The sequence below is a fragment of the Sparus aurata genome, chromosome 11 (genome assembly GCF_900880675.1).
Source record: "Sparus aurata chromosome 11, fSpaAur1.1, whole genome shotgun sequence".
In the NCBI taxonomy this organism is placed as follows: domain Eukaryota; kingdom Metazoa; phylum Chordata; class Actinopteri; order Spariformes; family Sparidae; genus Sparus; species Sparus aurata.
In genome coordinates this window covers 33,227,709-33,249,475 of record NC_044197.1, presented here as the reverse complement: position 1 = coordinate 33,249,475, position 21,767 = coordinate 33,227,709, and the positions used below count along the sequence as shown (strand labels likewise).

The 21,767-nt window shown below is 43.8% G+C and overlaps 1 protein-coding gene across 8 annotated transcripts in view; it reads left to right on the top strand.

Moving 5' to 3' along the window:
• The window catches only part of nfic (nuclear factor I/C), a 209,864-nt gene that overhangs the window by 25,657 nt on the left and 162,440 nt on the right, over positions 1 to 21,767 (top strand). For all 8 annotated transcript variants that reach the window (XR_003985904.1, XR_003985905.1, XR_003985906.1 and 5 more), the window contains exons 2-3: positions 4,557 to 4,727; positions 4,945 to 5,121. Coding sequence is in view for 5 of the 8 variants with exons in the window: in XM_030432866.1 (XP_030288726.1) it covers positions 4,557 to 4,727; positions 4,945 to 5,121 (348 nt within the window). In the remaining 3 variants the exon portion in view is untranslated. The remainder of the gene's footprint in view (positions 1 to 4,556; positions 4,728 to 4,944; positions 5,122 to 21,767) is intronic.

The window sequence follows — 21,767 nt, the reverse complement described above, 5'->3', positions numbered from 1 at the left end:
CTAAGGGAGGACGACCTCCCTTACCAATCAGCAACCAGAATACAAGATTGACAGCAGGTTGGTCCAATAACAGTTCCCAAATTTCATTCTCACATTTATACAACCGTAAACAAAAAATACTTCTATGTATTATACAGCTTTCACTGCCAGCCATGCTCGGACAAGAACTCTGGAGTTTTCAGCGATATTGGAATCGGTTTCAAAGGAAATATAAGCAAATTTCTGAAAGGAAAAAAAACTTTCGGAGAAATCAGAGAGAAGCAGTCAAAAAGATAATTCATAGTTTTCGTTTCGTTCATCCTGCTGGAGGACATAACATTAGCGGCACGACCTGGACACAATACAGAGCAGCAACACAGTTGTTTTGGGCGATTGTGATGAGTGATGAGTGTGATGTGCTGTGCTGTGCTGTCGTAAAATATGTACATTATCTGCTGTGGTAGCACGGTGAGTAGCACAGTTGCCTGCCACACAGGTGACTGGGGATTGAATCCCAGAAGGGGTACACATTGGTATTTTTTTTGTCTCGTATAAAAGCCATTTAATAAAATGTTTTTTAAAGAAGTCTTGTAAGTCATTGTTTTATTGCTTAATTTTCATTGAGTATAAGAAAGTAGGGATAAGTAGTTGACTTGTGTAAAATAACATGACTCCGTGGACTGGTTTTTCTCCTGTCCTCCCCAATTTTTTCAGTCACCAGCCGCCACTGATTTAGCCGTGTTATGCCGGACGTGTTAGGAGGTATAATTGGTTTGTCGCAGCAGTACATAAAGTTTCCTTACATGGTGGGTGAACAGGCAAATCAAAAAGGGCAATTTGTAGCAATGTCTGGTTTCCCAAATGTAATTAATGCCTCTGACTGCACTTACAGTATGTTGCTATAAAAGCACAGAGTGAGAATGAATTGGGCCGGCACCGGTGTCCCCCTCCACCTCCGTCACCACTCCACTCAGGAGGGATTCCCCAATGATCCCCGCCAGTTTTTCATCCAGCGGGGTGAGCTCCGGCTGGCCCGTTCCCCCACCTGTGGCACAGAGCCCTGCCTGTGTGACGCCAGACGCATTTTTGCTTCCACTTTTATGTCTGATCACTTCTTTTTCACTACACTCCGACCTTCTGAGGCAGTAGCATTGACATTGTCTGCCACATGCTGCCACTCTAGAGCCTTTTTGGCATTGGTGACCCCAACCTAGGTCCACCAAATAATACAGCCTTCCTCTGCTTCCTCTAGCCTTTCTCTCTGCTTTTGGCATGCTTTCAGTCATGAATCAATATTAATTAGGGGCGTTTCTCTGAATATTCATTCAAGATATGGGCATGGTATGACCCGCACACAGGTGTGCCACATTTAGAGTGGATTGTGATTTATAAAGGGAAATAGGCATAGGAAGTGCATGCGCACTGTTTTATAAATCAAGATATTTTTGTGCATAAGCACTTTCTGTGTTTCGTGCGTACGCCACCTTTTGACGTCAGTCCTATGCACAGTTTTATAAATGAGGCCCCAGGTCTCTACTGCGTTGCTTTGACAACCAGAACAACTAAGCGAGGCGAGGCGAGGCGAATTGCCCATAGCCAGCGGTACCGATCATTCACAGCATGGTATCATAACGAACCTACTGATCTGGGCCCGTACTCACAAAGACTTTTATCTCAACGTAGGAGTACTCCTAAATCGGACTAAAAGTTTTTATGTAGGAGTTGTTTCTTAAAAGTAACTCACCAAGCTGCTGAGACCTACTTTTAGTTATGAAAACAGTACTATGGATGATGTCATTTTATAAGGACGCACTTAGAAGCGGTGACAATGGTGATTGGTTGTTGAGTGACAAGGCAGCCCATTGAAAATTTAGCCTTTGCAATGCATGAAGTGAAAATAAGGAAGTTGCCTACAAGCCCATGACAAAGCCAATGAAAAGATATTGGATGAATAAATTTATTTATGAGGAGAATTAAGTCTTATTAAGTCCTAAAGTTACGACTGATACGCCCATTATTTTTAGAAGTGGCTCCTAAATTTGCCTGATAGGAGCTACTTTTAGCCTTAAGATTCTTCGTGAATACTGGCCCTGGTTCAGAAAAAAGGAAAAAGAAGAAACTAGATGAAGAAAAATGCGCACAGGATAAAGGTAAGGTTTGTTTTCATGATGTGGGTGGAGGGGGAGCTAATGCTGAATAGCTTAAGTGTTTGCTTTAGGAAAGGGCTAAAATAAAATGTATATGTCACATGTGAATGCCATAAGACTGACTGATTGAAGTGACACCTGTTATAGTGAATTACAGCATTTTTGAGGCAGGGTGTGTTGTTAGGCAGATGTCTGTCATGTCTGCTGTATCCTCATCCAGTGGGAGCTGCTGTTCCATCATAGACCTCCTCTGCTGTTCAATATTTGTCACACAACATTACTTTAGGATTGTTTTAGTGTGTCTTCAGTTTATAGGTCTCTAATTTGAAGTGTGCTAAACAACACTAATACATATTAGGCCTACTGTGGATTATTATGGACTATTGGGGCAGTGGATTATTACTCTGAGTGGATTATTGTTAATTGCCGCGTTAGTTGTGTCTTTCTTCACCGCATTTATTAGAATATTTATTGTGACAATATAATGTGAACATAATTGTATAATTGCCTACACTTCTACAGTTTAGTTATGTTTTTGAAGTATTACTTTGTCAACTTAAAGTCCGTTTAAAGTAAACTATACTATATATAATCGTTAATTCTGCCCACAGAATATAGGTCAAGACCAGATCATCAGTTAGGCACAAGTAGTCCACTTTGTATTACCCTCTGAAAATATACTGTTATGGCCTCCTTTGATAACTTAGACACAGGCTCAGAAAGGTTGGAGGAAGTAACATATTAAAAGACGCCACACACAAAGTCAACAACTAAGCAGGCTTTATTGAATGCTTTGTCAAAAGAAAACCCACAAACAAACAAAAGAGGGCTGGAGACCCCGACTAAAAAGACCAAAAAAAAGGAAGATGCAGAACCAGCCGCACAGTGAGCCATCGCTCCCGCACCTCCCCCTAACCTTCCTAAAGGACAGCTAGACCTAAAACAAAAGATACGAATAACTGAGCTACCTGTGATTTCTAGCCCAAAAAAGGAATACAACAAAGACGACCAAATACCCCAGCACCTCAAGTGCATGGGGGTTTTCCAACCTGTTTGTAACCACGTAGCAAAAAGGAGGGGTGAGGAGCGAAGCCATAATGCTCATCAGTCATTTATCTTTCTTTATTATGCTAACAAGTACAATTTGTTGAAAACTGCCTAAAAGTGACAACTTTGAATTGGGTGCATGCTTTAAAGGAACACTGTACTGTATATTGAAAAGTTTAATATAAAACAGATAATGAATTTCTACATTAGTGTCACATAACTCAATTATATAGTGTCACTATGTGCTCAGATCTATTTTGCTTGGCAACCTGAGGAGTTTTGTCTTTGCAGGAGCAATTCTGAAATATTTTGGAGCTGCTGACCAGCAAGCAGCACTGCCGCCTTCAGCACCACCGGACCAGGAAGCAGCAGGGCCGCCTTCAGCACCACCGGACCAGGAAGCAGCAGGACCGCCTTCAGCACCACCGGACCAGGAAGCAGCAGGACCGCCTTCAGCACCACCGGACCAGGAAGCAGCAGGACCGCCTTCAGCACCACCGGACCAGGAAGCAGCAGGACCGCCTTCAGCACCACCGGACCAGGATGTTTAAGTTTAAAAATGTTTTACAATTTAAAATAAACATTTTTAAGGAACACTGCATCAGTTTCATTTATTGACCTATAGAGGATCCTCATTGTTTACCTTGTATTATCATTTTATATCAGTTTAGCTTGCCAGGGTGGGTCAACTCAAGATGTTTGATTTTTAATTTGAGAGAGGTTTTCATGACTCTAGCCTGTTTTCCTCTTAAAATGTAATAGATTGTTGCATCTTTGTGGATCACCTAAAATGGTTAGGAATCTATCCATCCTTGTTTGACAAAATAGGGGCCCCTGAACAGCATCTTACATAGGGCCCCCAAAAATACTGAAACGGCCCCGTTACTGAACAATAGTAAACCAAGGCTTCAAAACTTAATTTACCTAATCATAATTTTTGTGTACCATTACCACCAAAGTGTCTGTACTATGATGACCAAAAGCTAATTCATGTCAGGTGTAAACAGCATGTCACTATATTGCCCTTTCTCTCCCTTGATCAATAATTATGATCTGAATGTACTATTGGGACTGTCAGTATGCGTGACCTGTCCTGATGGATAGAAATGATCTGATACTGTTCCGTCACAGCTGGTGATGTACTGGTCAGTTCTGACCAGTGTAGGCAGATCATTCATAACATGTCCATATCAGGATTACCAAATCCAGTAGTATAAAAGATTCTATACAGACTGGGAGTTACCTGATTATGCCGATATATTACTGTTAAAATAAAGCCCATGTTACATGTCTTACCTCAGGACATTTAAATTGGTTTGGTTATTGATCATTATGTGTGTACCATATGATGTGTTTATGTTTGTCTGTCTGTTTAACATGTAGGATGAGTTTCATCCATTTATTGAGGCTCTGCTGCCCCAGGTCCGTGCCTTCGCCTACACATGGTTCAACCTGCAGGCTAGGAAAAGGAAATACTTCAAAAAGCATGAGAAAAGGATGACTAAAGAAGAAGAGAGAGCTGTCAAAGATGAACTGCTTGGGGAGAAGGCGGAGGTGAGATTAACAAATTGAGTGGGTGATAGTTAAAATATTTTTTTAAAGTAATGAACATATGATACTTATACACACTTAAGTAATTGTATTTGTAGTCAAACCAGTGTTTTGCAGATATATATTTTACACATGATAGTAAGTGGTCATAAAGGTTTTTTTTTATTTATGTAGTGGTATACATTTTTTAATATATTAATAGACATGACTTGGTTCCTAGGTGAAACAGAAATGGGCGAGCCGTCTGCTGGCCAAGCTAAGAAAGGATATAAGACCTGAATGCAGAGAAGACTTTGTTTTGTCAATCACTGGGAAGAAAGCAGCATGCTGTGTCCTGTCAAACCCTGACCAGAAAGGCAAAATGAGACGGATAGACTGTCTCCGACAAGCTGACAAGGTAAACGAAATTCTTCCTAATGGCACAGGTTAATTTCCAGTAGGCAAGTGTGATAAATAATAGCAAAATTTATCAGCGATGCAACTGTTGAAAAATTTAAAGCTGAAGCATAATATTGATGACCTCATGATATGGTAGCCTAATAATCTTCAAATATGCTCTGTGTGGCAATCATATGGAGCCAGAACAGTGACTTTAAAATTTGGCATCCAAAAAAAAAAAATGGCATTGAAAACAAAACCAGTACTGAAAAAAGAAACATTGTCATTGAAACATTTGTATTGAAAACAGTTGTATTGGCATTGAAACAAGTATTGGCACTGAAAAAAGAAAGTAATTCAAATAATTCAAATCCGAAAATCTTTTCATTTTATTTTATTGGGATTTTTTTGTATTTTTCAATGACAATCTTCAGATTTTTTCTTCATGTCACTTTTTTTTCAGTGACAGATTTTTTTACAATGTCACTTTTTTTTCAGTGTCACTGATTTTCAGTTTCAACTTTCTATCACTGTTTTGGCGTTGAGAGGGAGGGGCCTGAGGGGAGGGGCAAGTAGAGCGTGGTTTGCATATCATTTGAGAAGGTGATGGCAGCAGCCTGCGGGAAGGCGGGGCTGGACGGCCCAGCCATAATACACCATTTTAGGGCCAGTGTGCCGGCCGTCTCTGGGCAACACAGGGTCCAACTACCTCGCAGACTTTTCTTCAAGCTCTCTCCTGATGTGCCCAAATCTCTGTGTATCTGGTTCTGTCCCGGAGCTCCTGAGCTCCTGTCTCTATATGCATATGGAATGTGGTAGTAGTACCGGGGAGCCGAGCAAGGAGCATTAGCCACAGTTAGGCCTCAGGCCCCTCCCTCTCGACGCCAAAACAGTGACAGAAAGTTGAAACTGAAAATCAGTGACACTGAAAAAAAAGTGACATGAAGAAAAAATCTGAAGATTGTCATTGAAAAATACAAAAAAATCCCAATAAAATAAAATGATAAGATTTTCAGATTTGAATTATTTGAATTACTTTATTTTTTCAGTGCCAATACTCGTTTCAATGCCAATACAACTGTTTTCAATACAAATGTTTCAATGACAATGTTTCTTTTTTCAGTACTGGTTTTGTTTTCAATGCCAATTTTTTTTTTGGATGCTAAATTTTAAAGTCACCGTTCTGGCTCCATACAATCACACTCTCACACATGTCAAATATTGTATGCCTATTATACAGTAAGTAAGTAACAACTGACTTCATGCTGAAGTAATGCTTCAGCCTCCATCATTGCTCCACCTGGTGGACAGATAAACGATTGCAACTGGTCTCCCCACATGCTGCTTAGGGGTGTTGCGATTTGGCCCTGCATTTATTACGTCATCGCAGGGATCTCATTCCAGTCACGTAATCTTCCAGGTCTGAGCACGGACCCATCACACACCGGTTAGGGCCACGGAGTAATGGGAAGTTTTAAGAGGCTTAATTTGTGCATGTTGATGCTTGTCAGAAGTACAGATCTGGGCCATCACTGATCACTGATTGAACATCTTAGATTTCCACTCTACTGTCCTCTCATCGCGACCCCTGTGCATTTCTTCTAGTGCTCTGTTTTCTTGGGTCTAGTCTCACCAGTCTCTGAGATACCTTTCTTGTCATGAATTTTCCTGTTTTTTGAGTAAGTGACCCTTATCAACACCATTCTTTCAGCACTGCACTGCTCATTTGTAGGAAGGCTTTACAGTTTAGTACCTTCTGGCAAGACCATGTGCAGGATTTTACAAATACCAATGTCCAAATGAGTGGAGGGGTAACATAAGAGCTGCACTTATTGAAAAAAAATGATACAGCACATGAAAAGCAAAAACACTCAGTTATATAACTAGTTCACTCAAGCAATACGGGCAAAGACACCAAAACAACAAACATTCTTGGATATTCCTAAAAGGAAAAAGAAATATTAGAAAAAGAAATAGAAATAGAATAGAAATAATACATTACACTGACTCCACTTTTGAGTTACAACGTGCCGGTATGCACACTAGTTTGGTGAGTCTCATACAGCAACGCATGTATAACAGGCAATAGAGGAGATGCGGAACGCATGTGAAATAGACAAGCAACGCCTCCACGTATTTTATGTGACAGCGTAAGGAGTATGAAAAAAGCAAAGGATGATATGAAGATACCAAGCGTGGGCTGCATCTCACACACACTTCAGCTGGCTATACAAGAGGGTCTGCTGCCACAACGCAGCATCCCAGACTTATCTGCTAACGCCAGGAAGGTGGTAGGCCAATGTTGCAATAGAATATGCAGAATAAGAAAGAGCCATATAAAAGTATAGACTTTGTTTCAACAAAATAAAACAACCTATTAAGGAACAGCTTGAATGCAGGTACTTTTTTTCTTAATGCAGCTGTATTATCCAGGAAAGTATGAGTTAAGGCGAAGTACTGGTTCGAGACTTTAGTATCAGCAGATACTAAATATTAAAGGACTCGGATTGGTAAAAGGTTTAAAAAGAAAACCCTTCTGAAATTGTGCCGGTTTTATTATTGTGCCACTATTATTATTTGTTGTCTGCCGCTTGAGCTCAAATTCCCGTGAGCTGGAATGGGCCAGAAATTTGAAACTTGGCCCAATGGGGTATCAAAGCCATTAGCACGCATCTGCAATTTGCCTTTTCAAACGGGTACATTTCCAAACCAGATGAAAATTGCTAAGGTCATTCCGCTATATAAAACTGGGAGCAAGCACAACTTTACAAACTACAGACCTGTCTCAATACTGCCACAACTCTCAAAAATATTGGAAAAGCTTTTTAACAATAGAATGGATGCATTTTTGGAAAAACACAAACTATTTTCAGAGTCAGTATGGGTTTAGGGTTAACAGATCAACATCACAGGCAATGATGGAATCAATAGAGGAAATCACAGATGCAATAGACAACAAAAAACATGCAACAGGAGTATTCATCGATCTTAAAAAAGCGTTTGATACAATGAATCATAACATAATAATAATAATAATAATAATAATAATAATTTTCCGGATGACACAAATATTTTTGGTTCAGGAGAAAACATTAAACAAGTGGAAACAGTTATAAACGAGGAAATGAAAAAACTAAAGATATGGTTCGACTGGAATAAATTATCATTAAATGTAAGTAAAACTAGGTTCATGTTGTTTGGCAAATTCACATGGAACACAGAGGTGCGAATAGAACTAGATGGGGTTAGAAACTGAAAGGGTGCATGAAAACAGATCTCTTGGGGTTATAGTAGATGACAGACTGAGTTGGAAACCACACATCAAACATGTACAGTCCAAAGTTTCAAGAAGCATTGCAGTCATACACGAAGCAAAACAATAACTGAATCATAATTCTCTTCGCACACTGTACTGTTCACTGATCTTGCCATATATACATTACTGTGCTGAGGTTTGGGGAAACACTTACAAAACTTCATTACGGTCACTTACTATCCTGCAGAAAAGAGCAATAAGGACTATTCACAAGGTCAACTACTTGGAACATACAAATCCAATTTTTATACAATCAAAACTACTGAGATTTACTGACATTGTATCTTACCAAACAGCAATCATCATGTATATTTTTTGCCAATTTGCATAATGTGAAAAACGTGGGGATGACAAGACACATTTCTACCATAAATGAGCCAGATTGGTCAAAAAACATGGCCGACACGGACCAATTTATTTTCACAATGGGTGGGGCTTAGAAATTATTGACCATAACTCCCACACCCTTTGCCCTATCATCACAAAACTTGGTGGATAGATTCACAATAGGACTGGAAATCTGCCTACCAAAACATGTTGAGCTCAACCTATAGGGGGCGCTATAAATGCTACACATGTGTATCTCAAAGACCATCTGATGGAATTTCACCAAATTTGGTATGCATGCTCTAGGGGCGAGTAATAACTAATATCTTGAGTGCCATGTTAATAGGTGAAAATGGGCGTGGCCTGTTTGTCATTAACCATCATTTTTTGCGTTTTATTAATTTATGGTGAGCTGGAAGGACCCAGAGACACGAAACTTGGTACGTTGAGTATTAATGACGTCCAAATGCTGCTCCAAAAATTTGATCCCACACACAGGGTGTAAACTTCGAAAGGCTCTCCCCGCCAAGCCATAGGTGCTATTGACTTGAAATATTTCATATACGTCCTCCTGATTGTCCTCTACAAAAAAGCCTCTGCACCACGAAAGCCACTATTACAGATTTTTTGTCAATTTGCATAACGTTAAAAACAGTAAAATGAATAGAACTTTTGAAAGATTGATCATCACCAAATTTGCTATACAGCTTCAGGGATGAAAAGACAAATTTCTACTATAAATGAGCCAGATTGGTCAAAAAACATGGCCGCCAGGGACCAATGTCTTTTTGCAATGGGCGGGGCTTAGAAATGATTAGCAATAACTCTCACATCCTTTGCCCTATCATCACAAAACTTGGTGGGTAGGTTCACAACGGGACTGGGAATCTGCCTACCAAAGCATCTTGAGCTCAACCTGTAGGGAGCGCTATAACATAGGGTGTAAAATTCCAAAGGCTCTCCCCGCCAAGCCATAAGTGCTATTGACTTAAAATTTTTCATACACGTCCTCCTGATTGTCTTCTACAAAAAAGCCTCATGCACCATGAAAGCCGCTATTACAGATGTTTTGCTAATTTGCATAACATTAAAAACAGTAAAATGAATAGAACTTTTGAAATATTTATGCTATCAACACCAAATTTGGTTTATGGCATCAGGGGACCGAGCCAGTAATTTCTTTTATTAATGAGCATGATCGGTCAAAAAATATGGCCACCGTCAAGCAAAATGGCCTTGCAAAGGGCGGGGCTGAGCGAACATTGGCCCCAAATCATTAACCATTTTTTTAATTGTCACGAAACTCGGTTGATATCTTCATATCTTCAGAAGGGGACTAGGAATATGCCCAACAAAACATTTTCAGCTCATCCCTTAGGGGCAGATTACAGGCACACACTGCTGTGTGCATGAGTGAATGTGAAAAACCTTACACCCCCCTCACACCCAGAGCATCAGGCGCATACCTGAATTTTAATATGTTTCAATTACTTTAATTTCATATGTGGAAGAAGAAGTTTTAATATCTTATTTTTGTAATTATTGAAAATGAACGTGGTAGTGGAGTTATTTAAAAAGAAGTGATGCCATAAAGTTATTCTGGAACAGCACTGGCTTTTTTCTAGATGCTTTCATAATGGGCAGAATCAGCTTTTCATGATTTGTGTTGTGTTGTTTTTTATTTGGATTGTACCAGACAGAGGTCTGGTGTCTAGGTTATATGATAATATCCAGAGGGTTGCCATCATATCACTTAACCAATTAGCAAAGCTTAGGGAGGAAGAATTAAGAACCACCATATCAGATGTAAATTGGCAGGCGGCAATTACATTGGTACACTCTTCGTCAATATGTATTCGACATGGGTTGCTGCAGTTTAAAGTTCTGCACAGGTTACATGTATCTGCAAGTAAGCTAGCCAAACTCTACCTGGGTTTAGACCCGATTTGCATCAGATGCAGGCAGGAACCAGCTAGCTTCAGCCGAATGTTTTGATTTTGCCCGAAACTTACTCTATTTTCGACAGGTATATTGGTTCATGTGTCATAAAGCTATCTGTCCTAACCCATTGACTGCATTATTTGGGGTCGTCCCCCAGGAGACACAAATAACAAGGCACCAGGCCGAGGCAATAGCATTCTCCACCCTACTGGCTCGACGTCTGATACTCCTTAGTTGGAAGAAGGTCACTACCCATAGTTATCATAAAGCTCCTATCCCCCCCCCCAATTTGTGTTTGAATGTAACTCTGTATATGCAGTTATGTGTGTATATGCATATATATGTATGTGTGTAAAGAAGGCTACTTTGTATATACTGAGTAATTCCTCTGTTTTAATTTTCTGATCTGTTTTTAATTTTAATTGTTATTTAATTATTTTCCCTTTTCTGGCTACTGAGCACTACTGTGAGTATGTGATGTGAAAATCAATGAAAATATTTGAATAATTTAATAAATATGAAAACAATTTTTTTAAAAAGAGTTATGAGATATTACATAAACAACAATGTGCAGTGTGCAAGCATCGGAGGTTTTAAATTAAAAAATGTTACAGTTCCTGAGATAATAAGAAACAGCAGACCAAAAATACCCCCCAAAACAATCAGTCTTAAAGTTACAATGAATTGTATAGTTGAGTCCTTAATCAGAGGAGAGAGGAGCTGAGGTGCAGTGGTGGGGTTGTGTAGTAAAACATGTGTAGCAGCCTAGTGTACACATTGAAAGACCTGAGCCTGTGCAGAAAGAACAGCCTGCTTTGTCCCTTCCTGTAGACGGCCTCAGTGTTATCTGACCAGTCCAGTTTATTGTTCAGATGCACCCAAATGAACCTGTAGGTGTCCATCATCTCCACCCCCTCCCCGTTTATGGAAACAGGTGTTGGGGGCTCTTCCTGCGCCGGAAGTCCACCACCAGCTCCTTGGTTTTCCCAATGTTGAGCTGGAAGTGGTTCCTGCCACACCATCCCACAAAGTTCTCGTTTAGTTCCCTGTCTTCCTCCTCCTTATTGTCTGTGATACATCCAACAATGGAGGAGTCGTCAGAGAACTTCTGCAGGTGGGATGTCATGAAGTTGAAGCTAAAGTCAGAGGTGTAGAGTGTGAACAAAATGGTAAAATAACAGTTCCCTGGGGTTTGCCAGTGTTGCTTGTCACAACATCTGACAGGCAGTGTCACAGCCTGACACACTGCGGCCTGTCCGTGAGGTAGTCTGTAATCCATGTCACCAGGTCCTGGTCAACCTGCATCACTAGCCCTTTTTACACAGCGACGCTGCATTATCTCTGAGCGGTGGTTTGTCAATTTTCCGCTGATGGTGATTCACACAGAGCTAAGCATTTCTGCCTTAAAGACGAACCGCTGTGTAATTTACACAAAAAGACGGTGCTGCGGCTCCTAAAGAGGGGTGACGGTACACATCATGATGATGACGTCTGTGTGTTTTCAAGGTGTTTCCCCGGTGTCCCCCCATCAATCTAAACCCGCGCATAGTTTACAATCATATGGATGCTGTCATAATGTGTTGTGATTGAGATCCTGATCCACCAAACATCCTGGAAAGTGACAAAGTTACATTTTTCATGCTAAATTACATAATTATATGATCACATAATCAGTAAACAGGACCAGTCTGACTCACTCACGGGGACGGAGGCTGTTTGCCGGGGGAAAGTTCACTGAAGTCTGAGGGCTGACCGTCGCATTGATTTATTTTCATCACAAACACTCTGCGAGTTAAAGTTTTTTGCTGGTGAATGAATTTTTGGGTCAGAAATGTGACATTAGGACGGGCGATGATTACGTCGGTGTGTTTTCAAGTTGTTACCTTGGTAGGATGGGCGGGTGGACAGGAGCTTCTCCACGTACAGCAGTGGTATTTTTTCCTCATATAAGTTGCCAGAGGATCCCCGCATGCAAACGGCAGTGTGAATGGGGCTACTGAGAGCTTCCGGACCATGTCGAAAGCACTGGAGAAATCAAAGAATGTGATCCTCACCGTTGTGACGACCCAGCTGCTGTAACACCATGCTTTATGGCCTCTCCAGGTGCGTGTAAGCTCTGTGAAGCAGGTAGATGATGGAGTTGACACCTTTTTGAGCTTCAAGGAGAGGCCAAACAGATGCATGAACACTCATGCCAGCTGCTCTGCACAGACCTTGAGCACCTTTGGGCTGATGTCGTCTAGTCCTCTGGCCTTGTTGGTCTTGGTCCTAGCTAGCTGCGTCTCACCTGGCTGGTATATATAGTTGGTGTTCCTTTTGTTGTTGGGGTTGTTGGGATAGTTGGGGGTGTGGTGGGGAGCATGAATGTCCTCTGGTCTGGACAGAGGCCTCAGAAACGGAGAGGGAGGGGCTGGAAGAGGAGGTGCATAAACTGTCATGTCTGGGACTTGTGGAGCAGCAGAGAGATGAGTAGTGCTGGAGGAGGAGGGGGGTGTAAGCCTGGCCCCAGGTGGTGAATCAAATCTGTTAAAAACTGTTCCTTTTTTCCTCCTGCCCCTTGATGGTGGCAGTGACACAACTGTGTCTTATACTTACAAACAATGGTTAGCAGAGTTGATCTTGAGACCTATAACTGCTTTGAAAGTGACTGTCCTAACTTGTTGAAATAAATAATGCACTCTTTTAGATCAATGCTGAGCTCTTTATCCTCCCCATTTTAGTGTTTGTGGCTGAGTCTAATGGATGTATCAAACAAGCCCTAAAATAGGCCAGAAAAGTCACCAGCTACAATCAATCAGAATCATTCAGAAGTTACGAGGCCATGCTTAAAAGCACATCTGACCCACACAACTTTCTATAATCACCAATTCTGTTCATTGAGTTGCTGTATATTTGATGTCTCATTTTCAGCAGACCTATAATAAATTCACTATGGAACCAAACTGACCAAAATTTTTTTTTGTGAGAAAGTAGTATGTGTTTCATCACAGAAAAATGCTAGTTGGAGAAATCATTGGAACTCAAGACTACCATGCTATACTATATCTCATTTTCCCTATTCGCTGAATCATATCCACGTAGTCTATCATTAGATGTGGGAGGTGGAATATGCATGGGGGTGCTCGGCTGGAGGGCTCAACGGGCTGGAAGAGACTGGTTTGAGCAGTGATGCATGAAAAGAGGGGTGCACCTTGAGTGCAGATGGGAGCTTAAGTCGGGCCACCGCAGGATTAATCAAATTTCATCGTTCTCAAAAGGGCCAATATATCTGGGTACCAACTTATAGGAGTCTGTTTGGTGGGGATGGTCTGTAGACGAGACCCACACCATTTGACCCAGGGTGTAGGTAAGAGCTGTTGTGCGTTGTCTGTCTGCCAGATGCTGGTTTCGTGCAGTTGAATGGAGGAGGGCAGAGCAGGCAGCCTGCCAAACCTGGTGACACTGTCTCATGTTGTCCTGGACGGACAAAACCGCCACATCAGGTTCCTGCTCAGGAGGAAGATGAGTGGAGTAGGAGACGGGTGTCTGGCGAAAACACTGCACAGCATAGACTTACAGCTTTAGAGAACCTTTCCACAATAGTGAGTATACCTGTGTTACCTATGGAGGTAGGCAGTCCTGCGACAAAATCCACAGCGATGCTGGACTAGGGTCTGTGGGGCAAAAGCAGTGGTCGTAGCAGTCCTGCAGGAGCACTACGGGAGGCTTTGCTTTGGACACAGACGGAGCAGGCAGAGACAAATTCCTTTGTGTCAGCATATAATATGGGACGAATGAGGGATAAGGTCCTTTGGCAACCTGTATGACATGCCTGTTTAGATGAGTGGCCCCACTGGAGCTCTTGGGACCTGTTAGTGTCCGGAACAAACATCCTTCTGTGTGGACAGTCATTGTGGGGAGGTCGAGTGTGCTGCACTGTTGGGATGGAGTGCTCTACGTCCCACCTGGCTACAGCCACCACACACTGGGGGGGTATGATGGGTTCCTCCAAACCTTCATCTTTTGAGAGGGATGATAATAACAATAATAATTTCTCTTGGCCGGGGTGAGACAACAAGAGTATAATGCGCAAGGATTAAGGTTATGGTCGGCCGAGTATTGTTGAGACAATACAGCAACTCCAGTGTTGGAGGAATCTACCTCCAACACAAACTAGAGACCTGGATCCGGGTGAGCCAGGACAGGAGCCATGGAGAACAGCTCCTTTAACAGGGCAAACACCTCCTCAGCTTCAGTTGTCCAGAGGTAGGGGAGCTTGGTGTAGTTGAGCTGAGTGAGCAGAGCAGCCACACTGCTTCAGTCCCGAATGAAGCTGTGATAAATGTCGGCAAATCCCAGAAAGCATTGGAGTTGTTTGTAGTTACCTGGAGCTGGAAAGTTGGTCACTGCCTGAACCTCAGAGGGATCCATCCTCACCTGCCCCTGCTCGATGACGAATCCCAGGAAATCCACAGATGTAGTGTGGAGATGACACAGTTTCTTGTCTAGAATTCTCAGGAGTACATTCCAGACATTTTGAATATGTTCCTCGAGGCTCCGGGAAAAGATGAGTATATCGTCCAAATACACAAACACAAAACAGTCCAGCATTCCACGGAGGACATCATTAAGTAGGGCTTAAAACGCTGCTAAGGCATTGGTGAGACCAAAACGCATGACCAAATATTCAAAGTGACCAAGGGGCACGTTGAAAGCCATCTTCCACTCATCTTTATCACGTATGCGTACCCGAAGGTCTGTGGGGTGGCAGAGAGAGTGCACGGTTCCTTACTAAATTTGTCACCTAAGTCATGACAGTGAGAGGGAACAGAACTGAGGTCAACATGTGCAGAACTAAATTTACAGGAGGTGGTAGCTGAGTGAGCAAGGACTTGTGGAGATTGAGGTGACAGGATTATGAATAGTTTATTGGTGTCACTATTATTATCAGACAGGAGGAGTGCCAAAGGGACAGTACATTGGGTACCATGAGCTAACAGTCTGTTGTCAAGTAGACAAGCACCTGCTGGGGGAAAGTCTGTTGAGGCCTAGAGAGGGTGCCCTAGAGCTGGATTTGAGAGGGTGAGGTAGTTGTCATGGTGGTTCAGATCATCAGCGCCTCCCTGTAGCATTGTGAGCCCAGACTTTTGGTTGATGAGGACAGAGTGAGATGACATGACTGGTCTCACCACAGTAAAGGCAGAGGCAACTTTTACCCTGCACTAGCATTTGGCTGGGGTGAGGTGCATCTGGCCAAGTTGCATAGGTTTATCAGCATGTGGATTCGAGGGTGGAGACATAGCAGCAGGATTTGGTGGCACACAGGATTTGTATGGGTGAATGGCTAGAGAAACAAGTTCTTCTAGTGAAGTAGTTATACACTAACCCCCTTGAAAACACCCCCTATAGTTCTGCCTCATCCCATCCACTCTCTGCCGCTTAAATCTGAAATCTATAGCAAAGTTAGCTACAGAGTCTGCTCCTTGCTTTAAAGCGAGCAGCCACTTAGAAATGTCCTTACCCTGGACAGGTAGGTTGATTATTTTTAGCAGTTCAGCAGAAAATTGGGATATGAGTGACAAAAGGGTGCCTGAGACTTAGAGGCAGCTCCTGCCCACTGAGACGCCCTATCGCACAACAAACTTTTAAGAGTTTAAGAGATAGCAAAAGCAATCTTAGCTCTGTCGGTGGCATTAATGCAGGGCCAAAGAGTAAGTAAAAATGGTTCACACTGATCTAGCTCACTTGAAAACCTATCAGGAATGGGGATTAATGGCTCACGTGAGGATGGGGGAATAACCACAGGGGCAGATAGCTGTTTAGCAGGTGGTGGTGAGGGGTTGGCTTCAGAATGGGCTTCAGGATGGGCAAGATGGCGCCGCCCGAGTGGCAGCCAGTCACAGTAGCTCTGTGTGTTTTTGTGTGGTTTAGTGTCTTTTTGTACTTTTTTTGTGTCTTTTTCTCTGCGAGTCTCAGTCGGAAGTGTGCACCTATGGATGTACAATGCCTGAGACTATGCATTTGTTTATTTTTTCTTTCTACGGCCATTTAAATGGGGATCAGTGGACCCTTTCAGCCATGGCTCCATTGTTTACACCCGGGAGCAGCTATTAGCACTGTGCAACGCGAAGGTACTCCCCGTGGAAAGACCGGAGATCCCCGAGGAATTAAGCAGGAGGAGAAGGGGATGCAGTGCTGGAACGAAGTGCCGGGAGAAGAAAAGACGGTATAAGCCCAGTATACCATCTGTCATTATAGGGAACGTAAGATCTCTCCCTATTAAAATGGAGGAGCTAACGGCGCTAACCAGGCTGCAGAGGGAGTACCGGGAGTGTAGTCTCATATGCTTCACAGAGACTTGGCTGAATAAACTCTCACCAGACTCACACGCTGCTTTGGACGGATTTCAACTCGTGAGAGCGGACAGGGAAGCAAAGGAGAGCAGTAAGAGGAAAGGAGGGGGCATAGCGATGTTTGTAAACAACAGATGGTGTAACCTGGGACACATCAGGGTGAAGGAACAGTACTGTAGCAGAGACATTGAACTGCTAGCGGTTAGCATTCAGCCATATTACCTCCCGAGGGAATTCTTGCATGTTATCGTGGTAACTGTGTACATTCCCCCATCGGCCGATGCAGCTGCAGCCTGTGAGACTTTACACACTGTTGTATCACAGCTTCAGACATCGCACCCCCAGTCTTTCCTCCTCATCTCCGGTGACTTTTATCATGCTTCCCTGTCCTCCACTCTCCCTACCTTCACACAGTATGTGAAATGCCACACCAGAGACAATAAAACTTTGGATCTCATGTATGTGAACACCAAGGACTGATACACCTCATCACCCCTCCCCCCACTGGGCCGTTCTGACCACAACCTGGTTCATCTGTCCCCTGCATACATACCTATGGTGAACAAACAAACACTCACCAAAAAGTATGTGAGGAGCTGGTCTGAGGAGACCAGCATTGCACTGAGAGACTGTTTCAACACCACAGACTGGGATGTGTTTTGTGAACCTCACAGGGATGACATCGACAACCTGACAACCTGCATCACGGACTACATTAATTTCTGTGTGGAAAACACTCTGCCCACCAGGAAGGTACGGTGTTTCCCCAACAATAAACCCTGGGTGATCCCAGAGCTAGGGCCCTGCTTAAGGAGAAGAAAAGGGTTTTCAAATCTGGGGACAAGGAGGAGCTGAGGAGGGTGCAGAAGGAGCTGAAAAGGGATATAATAGAGGCAGTTACAGGAGAAAGCTGGAGAAGCGCCTCACGGGGAACAATGCCAGAGAGGTTTGGAGAGGCCTCAAAACCATCTCTGGCCACACAAAGGACAGTGGGAGGGGCCCTGAATCTGGAGACCAGGACTGGGCTAACAAGTTGAATCTGTTTTTTAACGGATTTGACTGTGCCACATCTCCCTCCCCCACCCACCAGAGCTCAGACCTTAAGGCAGGAACACACTGGCCCAACCGTTGGACGTCTGAAGCGTTTGGAGAGACTCGGACGAGGTCGGGAACAAATATGTTTAGTGTGTTCAGCTCTGTCAGAAGCTTTCGGAGCCGCGCGGACGTTGTCGGTTCCGATTGAGCATGCGAAGTCTGAGAAGGTGGGCCGCCGGACGTCTGAGCCATTGGATTCTCTGATTGGTTGTGTGCCAGCTGAATGGCCGTTCTGATTGGCGGTGTGCTACTGAATCACCGTTGTGTGTGGGAGGGGCGTAATACTGTGTGCGCTTTGTTTTTCTATGCACTTCATTCCGTCATTCCCCGTTTTCGTGTTTTGCAGTATTGGCTCGTGACTAGCTGTTACGTCCGTTCAGGACGAATTAATCTGTGTTCGTTTGGTAATGCCTCGCTGCATGTTTAGTATGCTACCTCTCCCCCCAGTACACCTCTGACACCCCCAAACCACCCCACCCCCCTCCACTCCCTGCCTGATCAATCCACACACCCCACCCCCGACCTCTCTCAACAGGAGTCACTACATGGTCCCACCAACACCCCCAGCCTCTATATCACCGCTGATCAAGTGAGGAAGGAGCTGAGGAGGACCAAGGCGAGGAAGGCTACTGGCCCTGATGGCATTAACTCCAGACTGCTAAAGGACTGTGCAGACCAGCTCTGTGGAGTACTCCTGCACATCTTCAACCTGAGCCTCAGTCTGGAGAAAGTTCCACTCCTGTAGAAAACATCGTGCCTGGTGTCTGTACCTAAGACTGCGCACCCCAGGGAGCCCAACCACTTCAGGCCAGTGGCTTTGACCTCTCACCTGATGAAGACCATGGAGAGGATTGTTCTGGTTAACAGCGAGATGGACCCTCTGCAGTTTGTTTATCGACCTGGCATTGGTGTGGATGACACTCATCTACCTGCTGCAAAGGTCACTTTCACACCTGGAGAGCACCGGGAGCACTGTGAGAGTCATGTTTTTTGACTTCCCCAGTGCTTTCAACACAATCCACTCATCACTGCTAAGGTAGAAACTGGAAGGAGCGGGAGTCGACTGCCATCTGGCTGCATGGACCACCGACTACCTTACAAACAGACTGCAGTATGTGAGGCTCCGCGACTGTGTGTCTGATGTGGTAGTCTGCAGCACGGGAGCTCCACAGGGTACGGTGCTCTCTCCTTTCCTCTTCACACTCTACACATCAGACTTCAGTTACAACACAGACAGCTGCCACCTCCAGAAGTTCTCTGACAACACAGCTATCGTTGCACGTGTGACAGAGGGGAACAATCTAGAATACAGGAAGGTCATCACCAACTTTGTCGCCTGGTGTGAACTGAACCACCTGTGCATTAACGCCAGCAAGACAAAGGAGGTGGTGATCGATTCAGGAGGAAGGCTCCTCAGACTGCACCAGTGAACAGCCAGGGTTTGGACATTGAGATTGTGGAGGAGTACAAATATCTAGGTGTTCACATAAACAGCAAACTGGATTGGACACACAACACAGATGTCCTGTACAAGAAGAGCCAAAGTCGTCTCCATCTTCTGAGGAGACTGAGGTCCTTTGGTGTGTGCAGGTCACTGTTAAAAACTTTTTATGACTCTGTGGTAGCATCAGCGATCTTCTACGCTGTGGTCTACTGGGGCTGTGGAAGCTCATAGAGGGACAGGAAGAGACTCATTAAGCTGGTCAGAAGGGTTGGCTCCGTCTTGGACTGTCCTCTGGACTCCATTGAGGAGGTGGGTGAGAGGAGGATGTTAGCCAAGCTGACATCTATCATGGACAAACCCTCTTACCCCCTACATGAGACTGTGGGGGCTTTAAGCAGCTCCTTCAGCAACAGACTGCTTCACCCACGGTGTAAAAAGGAACGCTACCGCAGGTCGTTCATTCCAACTGCTGTAAGACTGTTCAACACCAATAGTTCTTAATGTAGCACCATAAGCACCTACTTATCTTGCACTAATTTACACTTCTACCTCCGCCATCTTGTACAATTATCCTGTGCAATAATACTTTTTACTATTTTTATATTTTGTATATATACATATTCATATTAATACACTGAGTCTGTTTATTTGTAAACACTGTATTTAAACACTTTTTTTTATGCACCCAACCTCAACAAAGCAATACTTTGACACTTATTAACACTTATTGTTTGACACTTTATTTTATCTTTTCTCTCTTATTCAAATCTTTTTTAGTATTTTCTTTAGTATTCTAAGTCCTGTACTTATTGTATGCCTGTATGTCTGTCCACCTGCTATTGTGATGAGTAAATTTCCCCGATGTGGGATAAATAAATGTCTAAAGTCTAAAAGAAACAACGTAGGTTAACTGGGTACACACTAGCAACGGTGTTTCCCGGAGGGTAATGTGGAGGAGAAAACCTGGTGGGCAGGCAGGCAGGTGGGAAGGCAGGCAGGAAGGATTTGCTGAGCCAGTGTACACAGGTGAGCAGGCAAGCAGGAAAGCAGGACGCGGAACAGAACAGCACTAGAGGTTTCTGCAGGAGCCAACAAAGACACAGGCATTAGCGCAAAGGCAAAAACACTGAAACATGAAATACTTGAGTATCATGAGCAGCACTGTGTAGTCATCATACTGGATGTAATCATCTGGCGCCAAAGAAGTGGAGAGACCAGCGTAATATAACCGGAGAGTGATGAGTTGACTAGAGACAGGTGTGCACCTCTGCAGCTGCTGCAGCTGCCGGCACCAGGCCCGCAGACACACACACAGGGAAAGGAGCAGGTGAGGGAGAAAAGAGGGGGGAAAGGCAGATAGGGAGAACACTGCTCCACTGCATTGTGAATCTGCTCCGCCCGAGCTCCGGAGCCTTCCAGAGCAGATACACAGGGTTCTGCCTTATTAATCTTAGAGCACGCTTACAATTTTACATTGTAAGTGATTCTGACACACAAGAGAAAGGACCAAAAGCACAACTCAAAAGTCCTTGACAGGCTAGATAAGGGTAACAGGGAATCTCTGTGTCCTGGGAACCTTTAGGCAGACATCTTGACCACCTTGGAGATATGGAAGGGCCCAATGGACCAGGGAGCCAGCTTCCGAGACTATGTTCGGAGGGGTAGATCCTGAGAGCCAAACCTTTGGCCAGGCTGGTAGGATGGGGAGTAACAATCATTTTGTTCTGGGCCCTGACTGGGATGAGCTGTCGTTTAGCATGAGAACAAATGTGGCAACACCCGTGTGATGAAAGCCTGGGCGTACAGAATTGCCACCACAGTCGCTTACTCTGGAAACAAGGGAGGTTGATACCCAAAGGTGCACTGGAAGGGGGTGAAACCAGAAGGAGGGCATGGTGTGTTATGGTCTTATGCCCGTATTCAACTCAGAGAGGGTGTGTAGTGGTCAGATCCGGAACTCAAATTTATGTGAACATGTTAAAATGTGCATCTGTTCTCTGTACAAAGGTGGATGGTACTATGGAGGCCCAATTAAGCTCTACAATACACAGGAAAAAACACTGTGATTAAATTAAAGCTGTGCCTGTTCTATGCAGATATGAGACAGAATGATGATACCAGATATCCCCCTAGACTCTAGGGAGGGAGGGAGTCTGGGTGTGATGTCTGGGATCTTTAAAAAAACACCCTGACATGGTCAGTCCAAGGGT